The following is a 13,865-nucleotide window of genomic DNA, read 5'->3' on the forward strand; positions in this document are numbered from 1 at the left end:
TACCATCATCCTTTCCTCCCGTTGTTACTGTGTCATCTTGTCTTAAACTGTAAATTCTTCATGTGTATTCCCGTGTTTGTACAGCGCTTAGCACTCACTACAGGACCATGCTCCTGACTGGAAGGCCCCACTTTGGCATTACCACAATATACAGTACAGCCAAAAACCTCCCTGAAGTACCAGAAAGAATCTCATTTCCTTCCATCATTATTTTACAGTTGCAAATAACGGTGTTTCTCTTTTAGTTGTAACACTTTCATAGACAGCTTGATTCCAGTGTCAGAGGCATGTGAAAAACAGTTTTGTTCTGCATGGATATTTATTAATAAAGGTGCTACACCAAATTCTGTGTTGCAGAAAAAAGGTGTAAAAACAACTACAAAGAAGGGTCTGGTGGTGTTTGTTTATTCACACTACAAAAGATTTGGGTCCTTACTGTTAGAGGAGACCAATGTTTTTAATTATTCTCTCACCATAAAAATTATTTCCGATCCTCTTTTTAACTTTGGTTATACACAGAAGTCTGACTTTTATGAAAAATAAGACCACTAGAAATGGTTTTGCGATTAAAAATAAAAAAACAGGAACACTTTTTTTAAATCAAAACTTTCTCCTGTAATATCTGATGTCCAAAGATTGCTGCACTAAAACCTTGAAAGTGAAACTGATTTCACGGATACTTCTTTGCCATAGTAGAATAATGCAAAATATAACAAAGAGATAAATGGTGACAAGTTACCTGGATTTTTAAAATGCTTTAATTTTAATATTATTAGTCACAAGGTAGGAAATGAATTGATTGCCAATATTTTCTTTAATTAATAGTGTTCCTTTGGAACAGCTTGCACACTACAAAAGTAAATAGTTAAGAACTTTTCTGAATGATAATCAGTCATTTCCACTGGGTACTTCAAGGATAGAAGCTTTTTCCACCCAATGAAATGTCACACAACTACTGCAGACATTCCTTCACTTAGAAGAAATCATCATCCACTTAAAGAATAATGGTCCTTGAAGACCCCTAGGGGAGATTTTTAGAAACTACAGCTGATCAGCTAAGATGCATACCACTAAGTGTACAAATATTGTATTACTGTGGTAACATTCAAAGGCTAGTGCCACATTGTGGTAGGCACTGTAGGAACACATAACAAAAAAGACTGAAAAGATTACACAGCGATTAAATATGTTACATCCTCTTACAGCAGAGCATTATAGCGTTGTGCCAGCAACACGATTAAGGGGTTTCACAAACTCCATGAGAATTCTCACATTCAAGTGTTTTAAACTTTTTCAACATGACCCAGAATAGTATAACATTATAAAAATGTCTATAAATATATTATGATGGTAGTTACAGCAATAGGAGATTTACTAGGCACACATTTCTAACAATGAGAATTAAATTTCAGTCATTCGTTCCCATTTCTCAAGATTCACAAAGTCACATGCAATTTTTACACAAAAGTCAAGGGTGTTTAGAGTCTTTTTTCTCTTTTTTGCAGTACCAATAACAATTTTGTCACTAAATAGACATTTAACAGAAAATTCCTTTGGAAGAATATGCTAGGATCCTTCGTTCTATGTAGAAGCTCTTCCCAAGATTTATTTATTAGACTTAAATTTTATATGTACATTGGCAACCCAAATTACATTTTTCTAATCATACCACAGTGTTAGTTGAATTATGGAGAAGACTCTTGAAACTTCTATCTACAGTTCCACATTTTTTCTCCTAGTGGTAGTAATAAACCTGAGAATTTAAATAATCTTTTACAGACATTAATGAACAAGCACTGCACAACAATGCTATGAGGTGGGCGGACACTGATAATTCGCAGTTACATCACTAATGTTTATGTAAATCATAGAATCTCAGGGTTGGAAGGGACCTAAGGAGGTCATCTAGTCCAACCCCCTGCTCAAAGCAGGACCAATCCCCAATTTTTGCCCCAGATCCCTAAATGGCCCCCTCAAGGATTGAACTCACAACCCTGGGTTTAGCAGGCCAATGCTCAAACCACTGTGAACAAGACAAAGGGAAAAACTCACTCTGATTTTTGGTCCCAGCCCTCCCGCTCCAAAATTATACTATCAAAAGACATTACAAGTGTAGCCACTCCTAGTGAGCCAAAATATTAGAATTTGGGAGTCTCCAGGCCGAAATGTGGTCACCTCCAGCAACATGCAGGTTCTGGACCTGGGTTGCTGCAGCACTCATGCGACAGGAGGCATGTTGGCGTGTGCAGGAGGAGCGGCGACCTGTGGACGATATTCTGATAGGACAATCTACGGGCTTGGAGCCAAGATCTCAGAGCCACATGGAGGATCCAGCTTTCAACCTTTTCTGAGTGAGAGGAGTCACAGGCAGCTCCCGAGGCCTTCCCCGCCAGGCCCGAGGGCTGCTACCTGTGAGGTACACAAACCGCGGATGACGCTGATAAAACCGGACTGCGGGCGGGCCGGGCAGCGTGCGCCCAGCCACCCACCACCCTTGCAGCTAGTGCTACCCCCTCGTGCTACCCAGCTAGTGCCCCGCCAAGGCACCCGCATGGACATCGCCGGGAGGCGCCCACCCACGCGGATACCCCGGCCACCTGCCTCAGAGGAGGCTGGGGAAGCCTGGCCAGGCGGCACCTCTCCCCTCCCGCTCCTCCAAAGAGCCCGCCCTTCCAAACCCGCGCCCGCGAACAGTCACGTTCAAGTCGCGCCTCCGAGCCAATGAAAATACGCGGCCGGCTGCCCACGGCGTCGCCCGGTGCCCGTTACCATGGAGACCTTCCACTCTTCTCGTGGGATTTGCGCATTTGGACGTGGCCCTCGCGAGATAGCCGGGAGGCGCGGTGACGCCACTGCGTGCGTGCTCGAGGCGGAAGCGTTTCCGTGTTTACAGGAGGCCGAGCCTGGGGCAGGGGCGCCGGGACGGAGCCGCAGAGCCCATGTGCCCGCAGCCCCCACCGCCTATGGAGGTGATGGAGGGGCCCCTCAACCTGGTGAGCCGCGCCCCGGGCGGGGAGGGGTCGCTGGGCAGCGGGCGCCGGGGCGGGCGGGCGAGCGAGCGAGCGAGCGAGCGGCGGCTGCCCCGCTGGCAGGTGCGGAGCGCGAAGGGACTCGGGACTCGGGGCTGGGGCAGGCGTGGGCAATGGGAGGGTGACCGCGCCGGAGCCCTGGCTGCGCTGCGGCTTACCAGCGCCGCAGGGGGAGGAGCTGCCCTCGTGGCACAGCGGGGGCTGAGTGTCGCTGGCGAGGACGAGACCCTGCTGGCTGGTGTGGAGGAGGCGACTAGAGGCGGTTGGACCTTCCCCTCGCGCCCTGCGGCAGGGGCCTTGAACTCCAGCGTCGGGTGCCCGCCAGCGGGACAGCAGACGCCGCTGTAAACAGGCGTCCGGGGCACGTCCCCGTGCTGGGGAAATGCAGGGCCCGTGGGGTCATTGTCTGGTCTGTCCTGGCGGTGCACGTTCTTCAACATAGGACCAGAGCCCTGATTAGAAACCACCTCTAGCCACGTCAGCTCGGAGTGATAATATAACCGCTGCTAGAGAGTTAAATGTGGTGTTAGACGCCTTCGAAAATCCTCAGTCGTTCTAGGTATGGGGAATTCTAGTGTATGTATACACCCTACAAATAAAAGGTGATAGGCAGGAAACCCAGACACTTGAAGCTACTTGTGCACAGCATTTTGTAAGTGTCTTTCCTTCACTGGTGTATGGTATTTCAGTACTTTTGAGAGTTAGGTATAACTAGTCATGGGACCATGAGATTTGGGACTGTTAAAAGTGGCAGTAGCTATTTAGGAAGAATGTTAGAGGGAATCAAAGCATGAATAACTGTTTCATCAGATCAAGTTTGGGATAAGTAGTAATTATGGCTGAACCCTTTGTAGAATGTTTATATGAGTGACACAAGACCTGGGAAGGAAACACTGGGGTTACAGAAATAGGATAAGATGCACACAGAGGCCTTGTCTGCATGAGAGAACCAGTGATTTGATTTAATTGGTGGAACTCTATTGTATAGAGTCTCAATTTTAATGTGTGCCTTGTAAATTCCTTACTGACTTAAGCTAAATTGATATAAGCAACTCAGACCAAAATACTAATGACTGCAGTAGGTTGGCACCAAGGGTAATCTGAGATTTAAACAGATTTAAAGTTATGGCATGTAGAGAAGGTCTAAGGCCAAGTAATAAGTTGATCTGTGATCTCAGGCAAGAAACAAGTGAATAATCATGTATAAGGGGTAATTTAGTGATGGGATGGGTGTCCAGGCTGAAAATTAAGAGGATTGTGCTGGAGGAAGGAGCCATAGAGGTTGACAAGAAACTCCAGAACCTCTTCAAAGCAGTTTAGTAGACGTAGGACTGTAGTCAGCAATTGAGGAAAGGTCTAGTGTGGGTTTAGAAGACAAGAGAGAGCAGCAATTTTGAGTTCTGAGTGGTAAATGACTGGTAAATAGGTGATAACTGTGGGTGGCTGGGCAGGAGTCACCATTTAGTGGTGTCCCTGCCTGACATTTGAAAGCAGACCATAAAGTAAGGTTTTCTGCACTAACAAAAGTATGAATAAGGCCAAGGAGGTGATGGTCTGACCACAAGAGCAGTACGATTACCATACCTGTTTATAGTTCCAAACAACAAATAATCTCTCTAGACTTGTGTATGTGCTATAGGAGTTCTCGAAAAGAGAGTAGTCACCTATATTGTCCACTAGTGTCCTGACAGTGGCCAATACAACTTCAGAGGAAGGTGCAAGAAACCCTATAAATAAAAAGTAATGTAATTACCTGCTTATAGGGGAATATTTTCCTAACCCCTCATTAATGAAGGACTATAACCTGAAGTACGAAGATTTTTATCCTTAATTTAGACCTTTGTATCTTATCTGATGGAACTATGAATCATCTCATCCCTGGAAACAACCAATGCCTTTCTGAAACCCACTGAGCTCTTGGCCTCTCTTGTGGCAATGACTTCCAGAGGCATTATGTCTTGTTTACTTCCTCCTCTTGCCCTCACTTTTACATTTTTGCCTTTGCTCTTGTTACTGTATTATGAGAAGTTAATTGAGTGTCTGATTTGACTACTTCTTCTTATTGTTTACCTCTGTCATGTCTCCTATTAATCTATCTGAATCCAGTCCCAGGGCTTCAGTTTAATGAGCCAGAAAGCTATCATCTTGTGGACACATCCAATTTGAATTGATTTTTCTTTCACAGGCACCATGCTGGTTTGTCCTTATATTTATCTTTGGGCTTGTCTTCACTTACCGGGGGTTTGATGTGCAGCGATCGATGCGTCAGAGGTTGATTTAGCAGGTCTAGTGAAGACCTGCTAAATTGACTGCCAATCGCTCTCCCATCGACTTCTGTACTCCACCTGAATGGGAAGCGCAAGGGGAGTTGACGGGAGAGCATCTTGAGTTGACATTGCATAGTGTGGACCCCGCGGGAAGTAGATCTAAGTACGTCAACTTCAGCTAAGTTATTCACATAGCTGAAGTTGCATAATTTAGATCAATCTCCCCCTGTAGCGTAGATAAGAGCTAAGTGTTTTATAAGTAAGTTACTGTTTTAACTAGTTTTCCATCTGTTGAAGTAAGGCTCACTGCTCTGAAAGTCAGGATCACCCAGTAACTTTTTTCACCCAGTAACAATATTTTCTTTCCTCCGATGTAGAACTGTTGACTCATTTTAGTGAAATTGCATAGGTTTGTTAGCAGCTTGGACCATTCATTCTAAAATTCATTAACTCCTGGATGTGAATACTATACGTTTGTGATTTTTTCGTTGTTTAAATTTCAGTTTGTTGGGTCACCTCTTTACCTGAGAAGTTGAGCATCTCACCCATTTCCACCGTGAAGAGAACGGATTAAGAAATAATTTAGCTGCTTTGCAGTGTCCTATTGCTTCCTTAACATCCTGCTTATCCAGTAGACCTTAAAATTCTTGAAGTCTTTCTGCAGCTGATACTTAAAGAATTTCTAGTTTATGTATTTAACTATTTGCTCTTAGCTTATCTAATGCCTTACATGTCTGCTATAGTTATGCTTTTCTCTGTTGGCCTCACTTAGGCTGCATTTCCATTTTTCTGAAGGATAGCTGTTGGCTCAAATTTCTTTAGTCCTTTAACTGTACCATTTTCTGTTTGTGTCCCCCTTTTTTGTTGTGCATGCCTTCTGGGTCATCATAGTATGCCTAAATAGTCTAAGGATTTTAGATTCCTCAAGTTTGACTTAAAGGTTTTGACTTTTTTCTTCTTGAAATCCTCCTTTCTAAAGTGTAGGATCACAGTGCTAGCTTTTGGTGATTGTTTATGTGAAAGGATATCTTAATCAACTAGGACTCAGTTAAGCTCCTGTTAATGGCCCTTTGACTTAACATGGAGTTGGATTCTAGGCTTGGAATCCTCTAGTCAGTCACTTGCTTAATCAATACCTGACAGGCCACGGTTTTTTTAAGAAGGCTTTTCACATGGTTATGTATTGTGATTTGCTATTTAACCATAATTTTAAATGACACTTTTTCTGTAGAAAATTCTTCTGGAGAAATTATTCTAGGCTAATTCAAAAATGGACCTGGGGTTCTGTTCTGCTGAATTTAATTCTGATCAATGAACTTGCTACTTTTTTCTTCTCAGGACTTAATGTCTCCTCTTCTGGTTGACCTGGCTTCTCTGGACCTGTCTCTCTTGGACAGGCCAAGACTACCCATTTTGATATTGAAAGTGTTGCTTTGGGAAACTACAGAACTAGTTGTAAAGTTGAGTGTGTTGAGGGTTCTACAGGTATTACTAATGCAAGATACCAAGCTCATTTCCTGTTAGATGTCCCATTTCAGATACTTTCTGAGTAGGGCTCCTATTTTCCTAAAGAGCATTTTAGTAAATGAAGTTACTGTATGCACAAACCAATCTCTCTTGCCAAAGGGTGAAGCATAGAAAATGGCTGTTTTGTGAAACAAACAGTGATCTTTGGGTTAACATACTTGTGAATTCACTCCGCTGTTTGTCAGGAAAGTAAGCTCTTTTCCTTGGTATAACCTCATGTGAGAGTCTATGGAAAGAGGTAATAAAATAGTATCTTTCCATTGGAAGAAGGCAGAAAAAAGGAATCACCTTCCTCTGCTGTGTTCAGACAAAGGTGGGGATGAGCAAAAATGTGGGAAGTTAACAATACTAAGGGTTTATCTATACAGCAATTTAGTGTCTGGTGCAAGCTAGGGTGTGAATCTGCAGCACATGAGCCTGTCACACGAGTGGCTATATAGATCCTGCTGCTATCCACTAAAAGTTCCATCATGTGTTTTGAGTCCATTGCACTAAATCGCCATATAGACAAGCCCTAAATGGGTAAACACCACTTAAATATTGTCACAAAGATCCTTGAGTCTAGTCTGAGCCCTTGTTCACATGGCTCAATACTGGATGATAAAAACTATCCTACTGACCCAAATGTCTTGACGTAACTGATAGGGCCCATAAACAAAAAACCTCTCTCTAGAAACAGTATCTCTTAAATCATGCTCTACTTTGTTAACTCTTCTACTCTTACTCTGTTGCTATGAAGCAGCTTACTGCTAGTAAAGTATGGCTGCTTACGCTGAATTTTGTAACATTTTAACCAAGTTGAAGGCTTTTATGGAAAGCATCAACTGATAGTGCTTCTCTTGTTTTGTCAGCTTTGAGTGCAGGGAGCTCTTCAGGATCGTGAAGAAAATGAAAAGCTGTTGGGAGCTATAGTCCGTCTTATACCATCAGGTCCCACAAGAGAAGTGTGTGTGTGGTTGATCTCACACATTGCTTATGAGAAGATTCCTGGCTCTCACATTAGGACACACAACTCCACAGTTCTGGAGGATTGTTTCCAGGAGCTCATGGCAATATAACCACTGGTGGCTGGTTCCTTACACCAGCAGTGCTGTTTTGGCACTGGTCTTGGACCACTGCCCTAAGACACTTGTTTGCCACTGCAAGTGTGTAAGTGTTAAGTATTGTGTGCGAAGACTTAGTCACTGCCACTTCATAAAATGGGTGGTATATATTCACTGTGAAATAGCTACTGTGAGGTCAGTTGTGCCTTAAACCTTTTGCCATATCTGCACAGTACATTTGTGCACAAAAGTCCGACGGTGGGTGAGCATTATAGGAAAGGCTGGAATGGGAGATCTTGGGTTAAGAGTCTGAAGATGTATGATGTGTGAACATCTGATTATCTGTTTGGTGCTAGCTAGTTACTATAAAAAACAGCTCCAGCCATTCCTAGCTTTGATTAAAATAACATTTTGTTTCTTTTAAGGCTCATCAGCAGAGTAGAAAAGCAGACCGGTTGTTGGCAGCAGGGAAATACGAAGAAGCAATTTCTTGTCACAAAAAAGCAGCTGGTGAGTGTTACCTTTTCATAAGATATTTATGACCCAGTTTTCAAAAGCAGCTTTGAAACTTGCTCTGGCCAAGTAACTAGATACATACTTGCATACAAATGCTGTTTTTATACATGCAAAAAATGTGAACCCAGGTTTAGAGGCCCTGTCGGAAATCTCTCTTGGAAATGTGGCCTTTAATTTCACTTCAATTTTGATCTTTCATACCTTTCTTACTTGGAGTAGCTAGTTGTCAGCATGATGCGGGAAATATTTAGCCACAAATCTTAACTAAACAGTCAATTGGTGGTTCGCAATCTTAATTTTTTTAATGAATCTATTGCTGATAAAGCAATTTCAACCTTCAGGGGCAATGAGGTCAGTTCTGCAGGGCCCCCCCCCCCCCCCCCCCCCCATGATTGACAGTCTTCCATCCTTATTCACAAAGATGTGTATTCAGGTTCACATTTGATTTGTGAATGTGCAGCTGCTGCCTATTAACAGGTGAAATCTGCTCTGGAGAGATGGGAGGTGGCCACATTATAGGCACAACTGGCTAGACAGGTGCAGTTTCTGGGTCTTGTGTGGAGGACCACTAGATAGGTGGCTTCTCCAAGTGCTGTAGGCTTGTTTTTAATATAATTTTGGGGGGAGGGAGCTGAGAAACTTGTATTCCTGCCCCAGTCACTTTAACCTTGAACTAATCACTGGTTTGAACTAGAAGAAACTGAAAAGAAGAAAACGTTCTCTCTGCATCTGGGGAAGGGGCTACTGCTGTCAAAAGCTGATTTAGCACTTCAACCACTTTTGGTTTCAGGTGCTTAGCAAGTGACTTCCAGCAGTTCGATGGATTAGCTTTCTCTAAAATTTCAGCAGCAGCAAATATCTACTGCTTGAATACTTAAGTAATTTTAATAGATTATAGTAAATTTAGGCCTTAAAAGTTGTAAAATTAAAAATTAATTTGAAAAAGAAATGCACTTAAATAAAAAAATCATTGATTTTTTTTTTATCCAGCCTGAGAGCCATGGATATTGCTTCCCTACCCCATCAGTAATGCAGTCAAAGAAAAGTGTGGTATTCTACTGTAGAGTGTTTTAGTATTTCATTTATATGTTCTTTAAATGGATGTAAATAAGACTCTGGCCCCTAGCTTTGTCACTTCCTTATGTACTGCAGGGGCGGATGCTGCTGCACCTCCTTTGGGGACTTCCTGCAAACCTTCGTTTTGATCTGGAAAGACTAATGAAATTGCGTTGGTAGTGCTCTCCTCAGAGGTGAAGCAGTTAGAACCGTACATAGAAATATGCAACGCATATTATACCAGGATGAGCAAAGAGGCTTTGCTTCACAGATGATGATATGGAAGCTGTTTACCTTTAAATACTATGTAGGCTTAAAGCTCTTAAGGGCAGACATGCATTTGAAAAGCAGTATGCATGTTCCCAGCAATAGTTTGCCAGTGTAATCCCCTCTGTGTGTGTGGATTCAGTGAACAAAATGATCAGATCTGAAAGCTTTTTAAAATACTTAAAACTTGTGAGTCTTTAGCTTTCAGGAAAAGTGTTCTAATTTTCACAATCCTGGCCTAAGTGTTTACCAATTTGTTTTTTTTGTGCAGCATACCTTGCTGAAGCCATGAAGCTGACACAATCGGAGCAGGTGAGATTGCCTTTAGTTTGCATTCTACAGCTGGGAAATGTTGAAGGTATTATTGTACAAACACACTAACTCAGGCCCTTGGGCACGTGCCTATTACACTATGTCCTAATTGTGTGATCAGACCTTTTACACCATATAGTTATGCTACCTACTTTGAATGACCTGCACTGCTCTAATTTATGCCTGGCTGTCCAAGGCCCAAGTCTAGTAGCTGTGGATAGCAGGAGGGTGGAGTAGAGCTTGGTAAATAACCCCTTATTGTGATTCACTGGCAGTTCCACAAAAGAATTCTCTTTGGAGAAAACTAAAGAATATCCATTTTGGGTTGGACAGAATATTTTGTTGGACCTGGAGTGTGTGTGTGTAGCAGGAATTTGAACTTGGGTCACCTCCATGGCAGGGAAGCGCACTGGGATACTTTGTGGCAGGTCTTTCTGTCTCTCCTCTTGAAGCCGTTCCACTTATTGGAACAGTCATTGGAGCAGGGACTTGGATTTGGATCTTCAAGTGAGTGCCTGCGTCACCAGTCTGTAAAGTCATACATGCCCTCTGATTCAGTCTGTAAAATTGCCACTCCCCCATTACTATTATTGGTTAAACATGGCTAAACTATGGAGAAAATTTCATCCAAAAATGGAACACTTTTTAGCTAAGCCTGGAACATCCACCCCAATGGTCCAACAATTGGAGTGACTCAGAATAGAGGGTCAGTTTGAAAATGCTGATGTAATCTCACTGTAGCAGTCTCTGCTGCTTAGTGGTGGTGTCAACGCAGTGGTCTAGCCATATACTACAACAAAAGGATTTGCTACTTATTTAAAAAATACACGTGTTGAATTACAGGCCAAGTAAGGCATGACATCTCATCCCAAGTTCATTTGTGGATGGTCACAGGCCAATCAAACTTATCTCCTCCCTTCAAAAGTGTCCATATGGATTGAAAGAGAAATTACAGATGTCCAAAAATTTAGTAGTCACCCATAACACTTCCATATCACAGACTACAGTTACAGTGAGTTTGATAGCATAATGCCTGAATCTGCATTGCAGAAGCTAGAGAAAGAGGTTTCTCCTCCAGGACATGCTAGGGTACTGATTCTGTAAACACTGAAGCATGACTGTAACTTTACTCACACATATGCTTGCAGGATTAGGGCCTATGTGTTAATTCAGTCAATCTTCTTTTTCTTGGACAGGCTCAATTATCACTGGAATTACAAAGGGATAGTCACATGAAACAGTTACTGCTCATCCAGGAGAGGTGGAAAAGGGCAAAGAGAGAGGAAAGGCTAAAAGCCCAACAGAATGCAGACAAGGATATAGCTGAACACCTTCAGACCTCTTATAAACCATCAGCTGAAGAATCTGAAGACCAAAACATATTGGTTCCTGTTACTCAGAAATACAGTCCTTCTGCAAGTAAGCATCTACAGGAAACTCAGGGTGTCTTTGACAGGGAGCCAGATACACTATTATTTCTGCTTCAGAAAAGAGAGGTGCAAATGGAAGTGTGTATTGGGAACAAAGCCCCAAAAGATGACAAAACGATAATAGAGGAGCAGGCAACCAAAATTGCAGATTTAAAACGGCATGTGGAATTTCTTGTAGCTGAAAATGAGAGATTAAGGAGAGAAAATAAACAGCTAAAAGCAGAAAGGATTAAACTTCAAAAAGCTCCAGTAGAGAAGGAGTTGGATGTAGATGCTGATTTTGTGGAGAAGTCAGAATTATGGGGTCTACAGCAGCATTCAGAAACGGCTACTACTTCAGCCTCAACTTGGCAGAAGTTTGCAGCAAATGCAGGGAAAGCTAAGGACATTCCAATACCCAATCTTCCTCCCTTGGACATTCCATCACCTGAACTCCCTCTCCTGGAGCTCTCTGAAGATATACTGAAAGGACTTATGAACAGCTAAATGAAGACCATAAGAAGTGCTCATGAAATGTAGTTAAGCAAAGTGAGAAAAGGGAAAACCACCAGGACAATGATGATCCAAGGGCAGCCAACATCTAACACAATCCTACTGTGCAAGAAAAGGCATTACAGCAACTGTCACTGTGAAATACACTGAATCATAGAGCTTAAGGGTACCATAAATTGGTAAATGCAAGCTCTTGCGTCTTTCTTCCGACGTTTCAAACCAAATGACTGCTTGGAAAACATTTCAAACACAATCCTTCAGGGTTTTGAAGTAATGCTACGTGTAATAGGTATCTATAATGCCATAAACGATGCAGAACTTAACTTATGGTTGCCAGATGGCTGCCACTTCAGCTTGAAAGATGCTTTCTATCATTCATTCAGATTGTAAGCATTTCATTATGCACAATTTTGTTAATGGAGAGGTGTATAAGTTACACCATATCTAGATGAATTGATGTGCCACACTCTTGTCTCCTGACAATATTAACCTCAGATTAATCAGGAGAAATATATAAACTTTCTATGAAGGAACCAAGTTATTCGTTCTGTGGGGAATTTTAGATTGTTTACATAACTAATCAAGGTGCATCAAATTTAACTCTGGGTTTCTATATAAAAAAATTACATTGCTTAAAAAACCTGAGGAAAAAGTATCATGTTCTTCAGAGGTGCATGAATGGAAGTAATGCTAGTGAGCAGTATTTAATTGCACAAAAAGGAAATATTTGTTTACATCTGTAAATCAGTCACTAAGCCTATGAAAATAAACTCAGTCGTATTCAACACCATAAGAGTGGGTGAAAATAGTCTTCACAAACATTAAAGTGCCAGTCAATTGAACTATAAAGTTTTGTTATGCTAAAAATAGCTGGTGGTAAGGGAAAATGGAACACAACTTCCAGCCTTTCACTTTCAGGTACATACAGAGAACTTGGGAAGAGCCAAGGGGTCGTTGTGGTGTGTGCAATGACATTCTTGTCTGTACAATTTTAAGAGGTGATGCACCTACTGAGCAGAAACCATAGGACACAGATTCCAAAATGGCTTATTCAGTTCAAGACTCAAAGCACAAGTGCAGTGGTTTTCCGTACCTCCTCTACAGAATGAGCTTGTTCCCACAGCTTTAGTGCTAGCTTTCTGCTGAAGTGCATAGAGAATACCACGGTCCCTCTTATTCTCAGCTTCTGTGCAAATTTTCTTCTTTCCCTAATGCCTGGTCTGTTCTCTCCCTGAATAGAAGGCAAGGGCTGGAGGAAAGAAATGCAGATAAAAACAATGGACTTGCTCAAGGAACAGGTTTGAATTTGCTCACAACTCAAGAAATTTTGCTGTATTCCTTAAACTGATAATCAAATTCTCTAGTTCACTGACTTCTGTATGCATAGAAGGGGGGATGTTGGACTTTACTCATATATAACTAGTTAAAATTCAACAGTAGCAATTGCTTACACGTAAACTGAAAAGCTAGCATGCCTTCCAAAGGTGGCGAAATCAAACTAAAGTTATTTAAGGTCCTAATTAATTGCACTGTCTTTGAGCCCTCAAAGAAATGATACTAAATATTGTGGGATCATTTCAACCATTTTTATGTAGCTGCCACAACTGCTGTCTGCCATGCTCCTGGCACTGTACAGGAAACCATTTTTGGACTGGCCATCTCCACTGAAGCATAATTTAAGTCTTAGGCCTGATCCATTCTGCTTCATGCCAAGCCACTTATCCACTGAGGATGAGTACTCAAGCACGCAAAACGGTGATCCTGAAAGGAAACCTCTCACATTGTTCTCCAGCCTAGGTCAGACTCCAGGACAGCTTTCCCCACAAATTGAACAAGGACGGCTACAGTAGTATGAAGATTAATCTCTTCAGTTTCTCCTTAGTTACAAGCTATACATACATTGCTTCTTTCCCATCCTCCCCAAAG

At 42.2% G+C, this 13,865-nt stretch overlaps 1 protein-coding gene and 1 long non-coding RNA gene across 4 annotated transcripts in view; one reads left to right on the plus strand and one right to left on the minus strand.

Moving 5' to 3' along the window:
- The window catches only part of LOC125639933 (uncharacterized), an 80,428-nt gene extending 77,081 nt beyond the window's left edge, over positions 1 to 3,347 (minus strand). The window contains exon 1 of the long non-coding RNA XR_007357638.2: positions 3,188 to 3,347. This is a non-coding gene — a long non-coding RNA (uncharacterized LOC125639933). The remainder of the gene's footprint in view (positions 1 to 3,187) is intronic.
- Positions 2,837 to 12,732, plus strand: NRBF2 (nuclear receptor binding factor 2). Of its 3 annotated transcripts, none has more exons than XM_048858049.2 (4): positions 2,837 to 2,993; positions 8,292 to 8,376; positions 9,977 to 10,017; positions 11,214 to 12,732. In XM_048858049.2, exons 1-4 carry the CDS (start codon positions 2,940 to 2,942, stop codon positions 11,931 to 11,933), a joined length of 900 nt encoding a protein of 299 aa, XP_048714006.2. In that variant the 5' UTR covers positions 2,837 to 2,939; the 3' UTR covers positions 11,934 to 12,732. The 3 variants fall into 3 exon arrangements, with proteins under 3 accessions (XP_048714006.2, XP_074986926.1, XP_074986925.1); XM_075130825.1 differs by having other exon boundaries at positions 2,850 to 2,969; XM_075130824.1 differs by lacking the exon at positions 2,837 to 2,993 and adding an exon at positions 7,653 to 7,972.
- The last annotated feature ends 1,133 nt before the right edge of the window (positions 12,733 to 13,865 follow it).

This window comes from Caretta caretta, chromosome 7, assembly GCF_965140235.1.
Source record: "Caretta caretta isolate rCarCar2 chromosome 7, rCarCar1.hap1, whole genome shotgun sequence".
Lineage (NCBI taxonomy): Eukaryota > Metazoa > Chordata > Testudines > Cheloniidae > Caretta > Caretta caretta.

Excerpts from the sequence above, each read along its gene's own strand:
- NRBF2 (XM_075130824.1), top strand. The coding sequence starts at position 7,799 with ATGAGAAGATTCCTGGCTCTCACATTAGGACACACAACTCCACAGTTC. Across the intron at positions 7,973-8,291 it reads TTGTTTGCCACTGCAAGTGT|GCTCATCAGCAGAGTAGAAA; the intron begins GTAAGTGTTAAG and ends GTTTCTTTTAAG. Across the intron at positions 8,377-9,976 it reads TTGTCACAAAAAAGCAGCTG|CATACCTTGCTGAAGCCATG; the intron begins GTGAGTGTTACC and ends TTTTTTGTGCAG.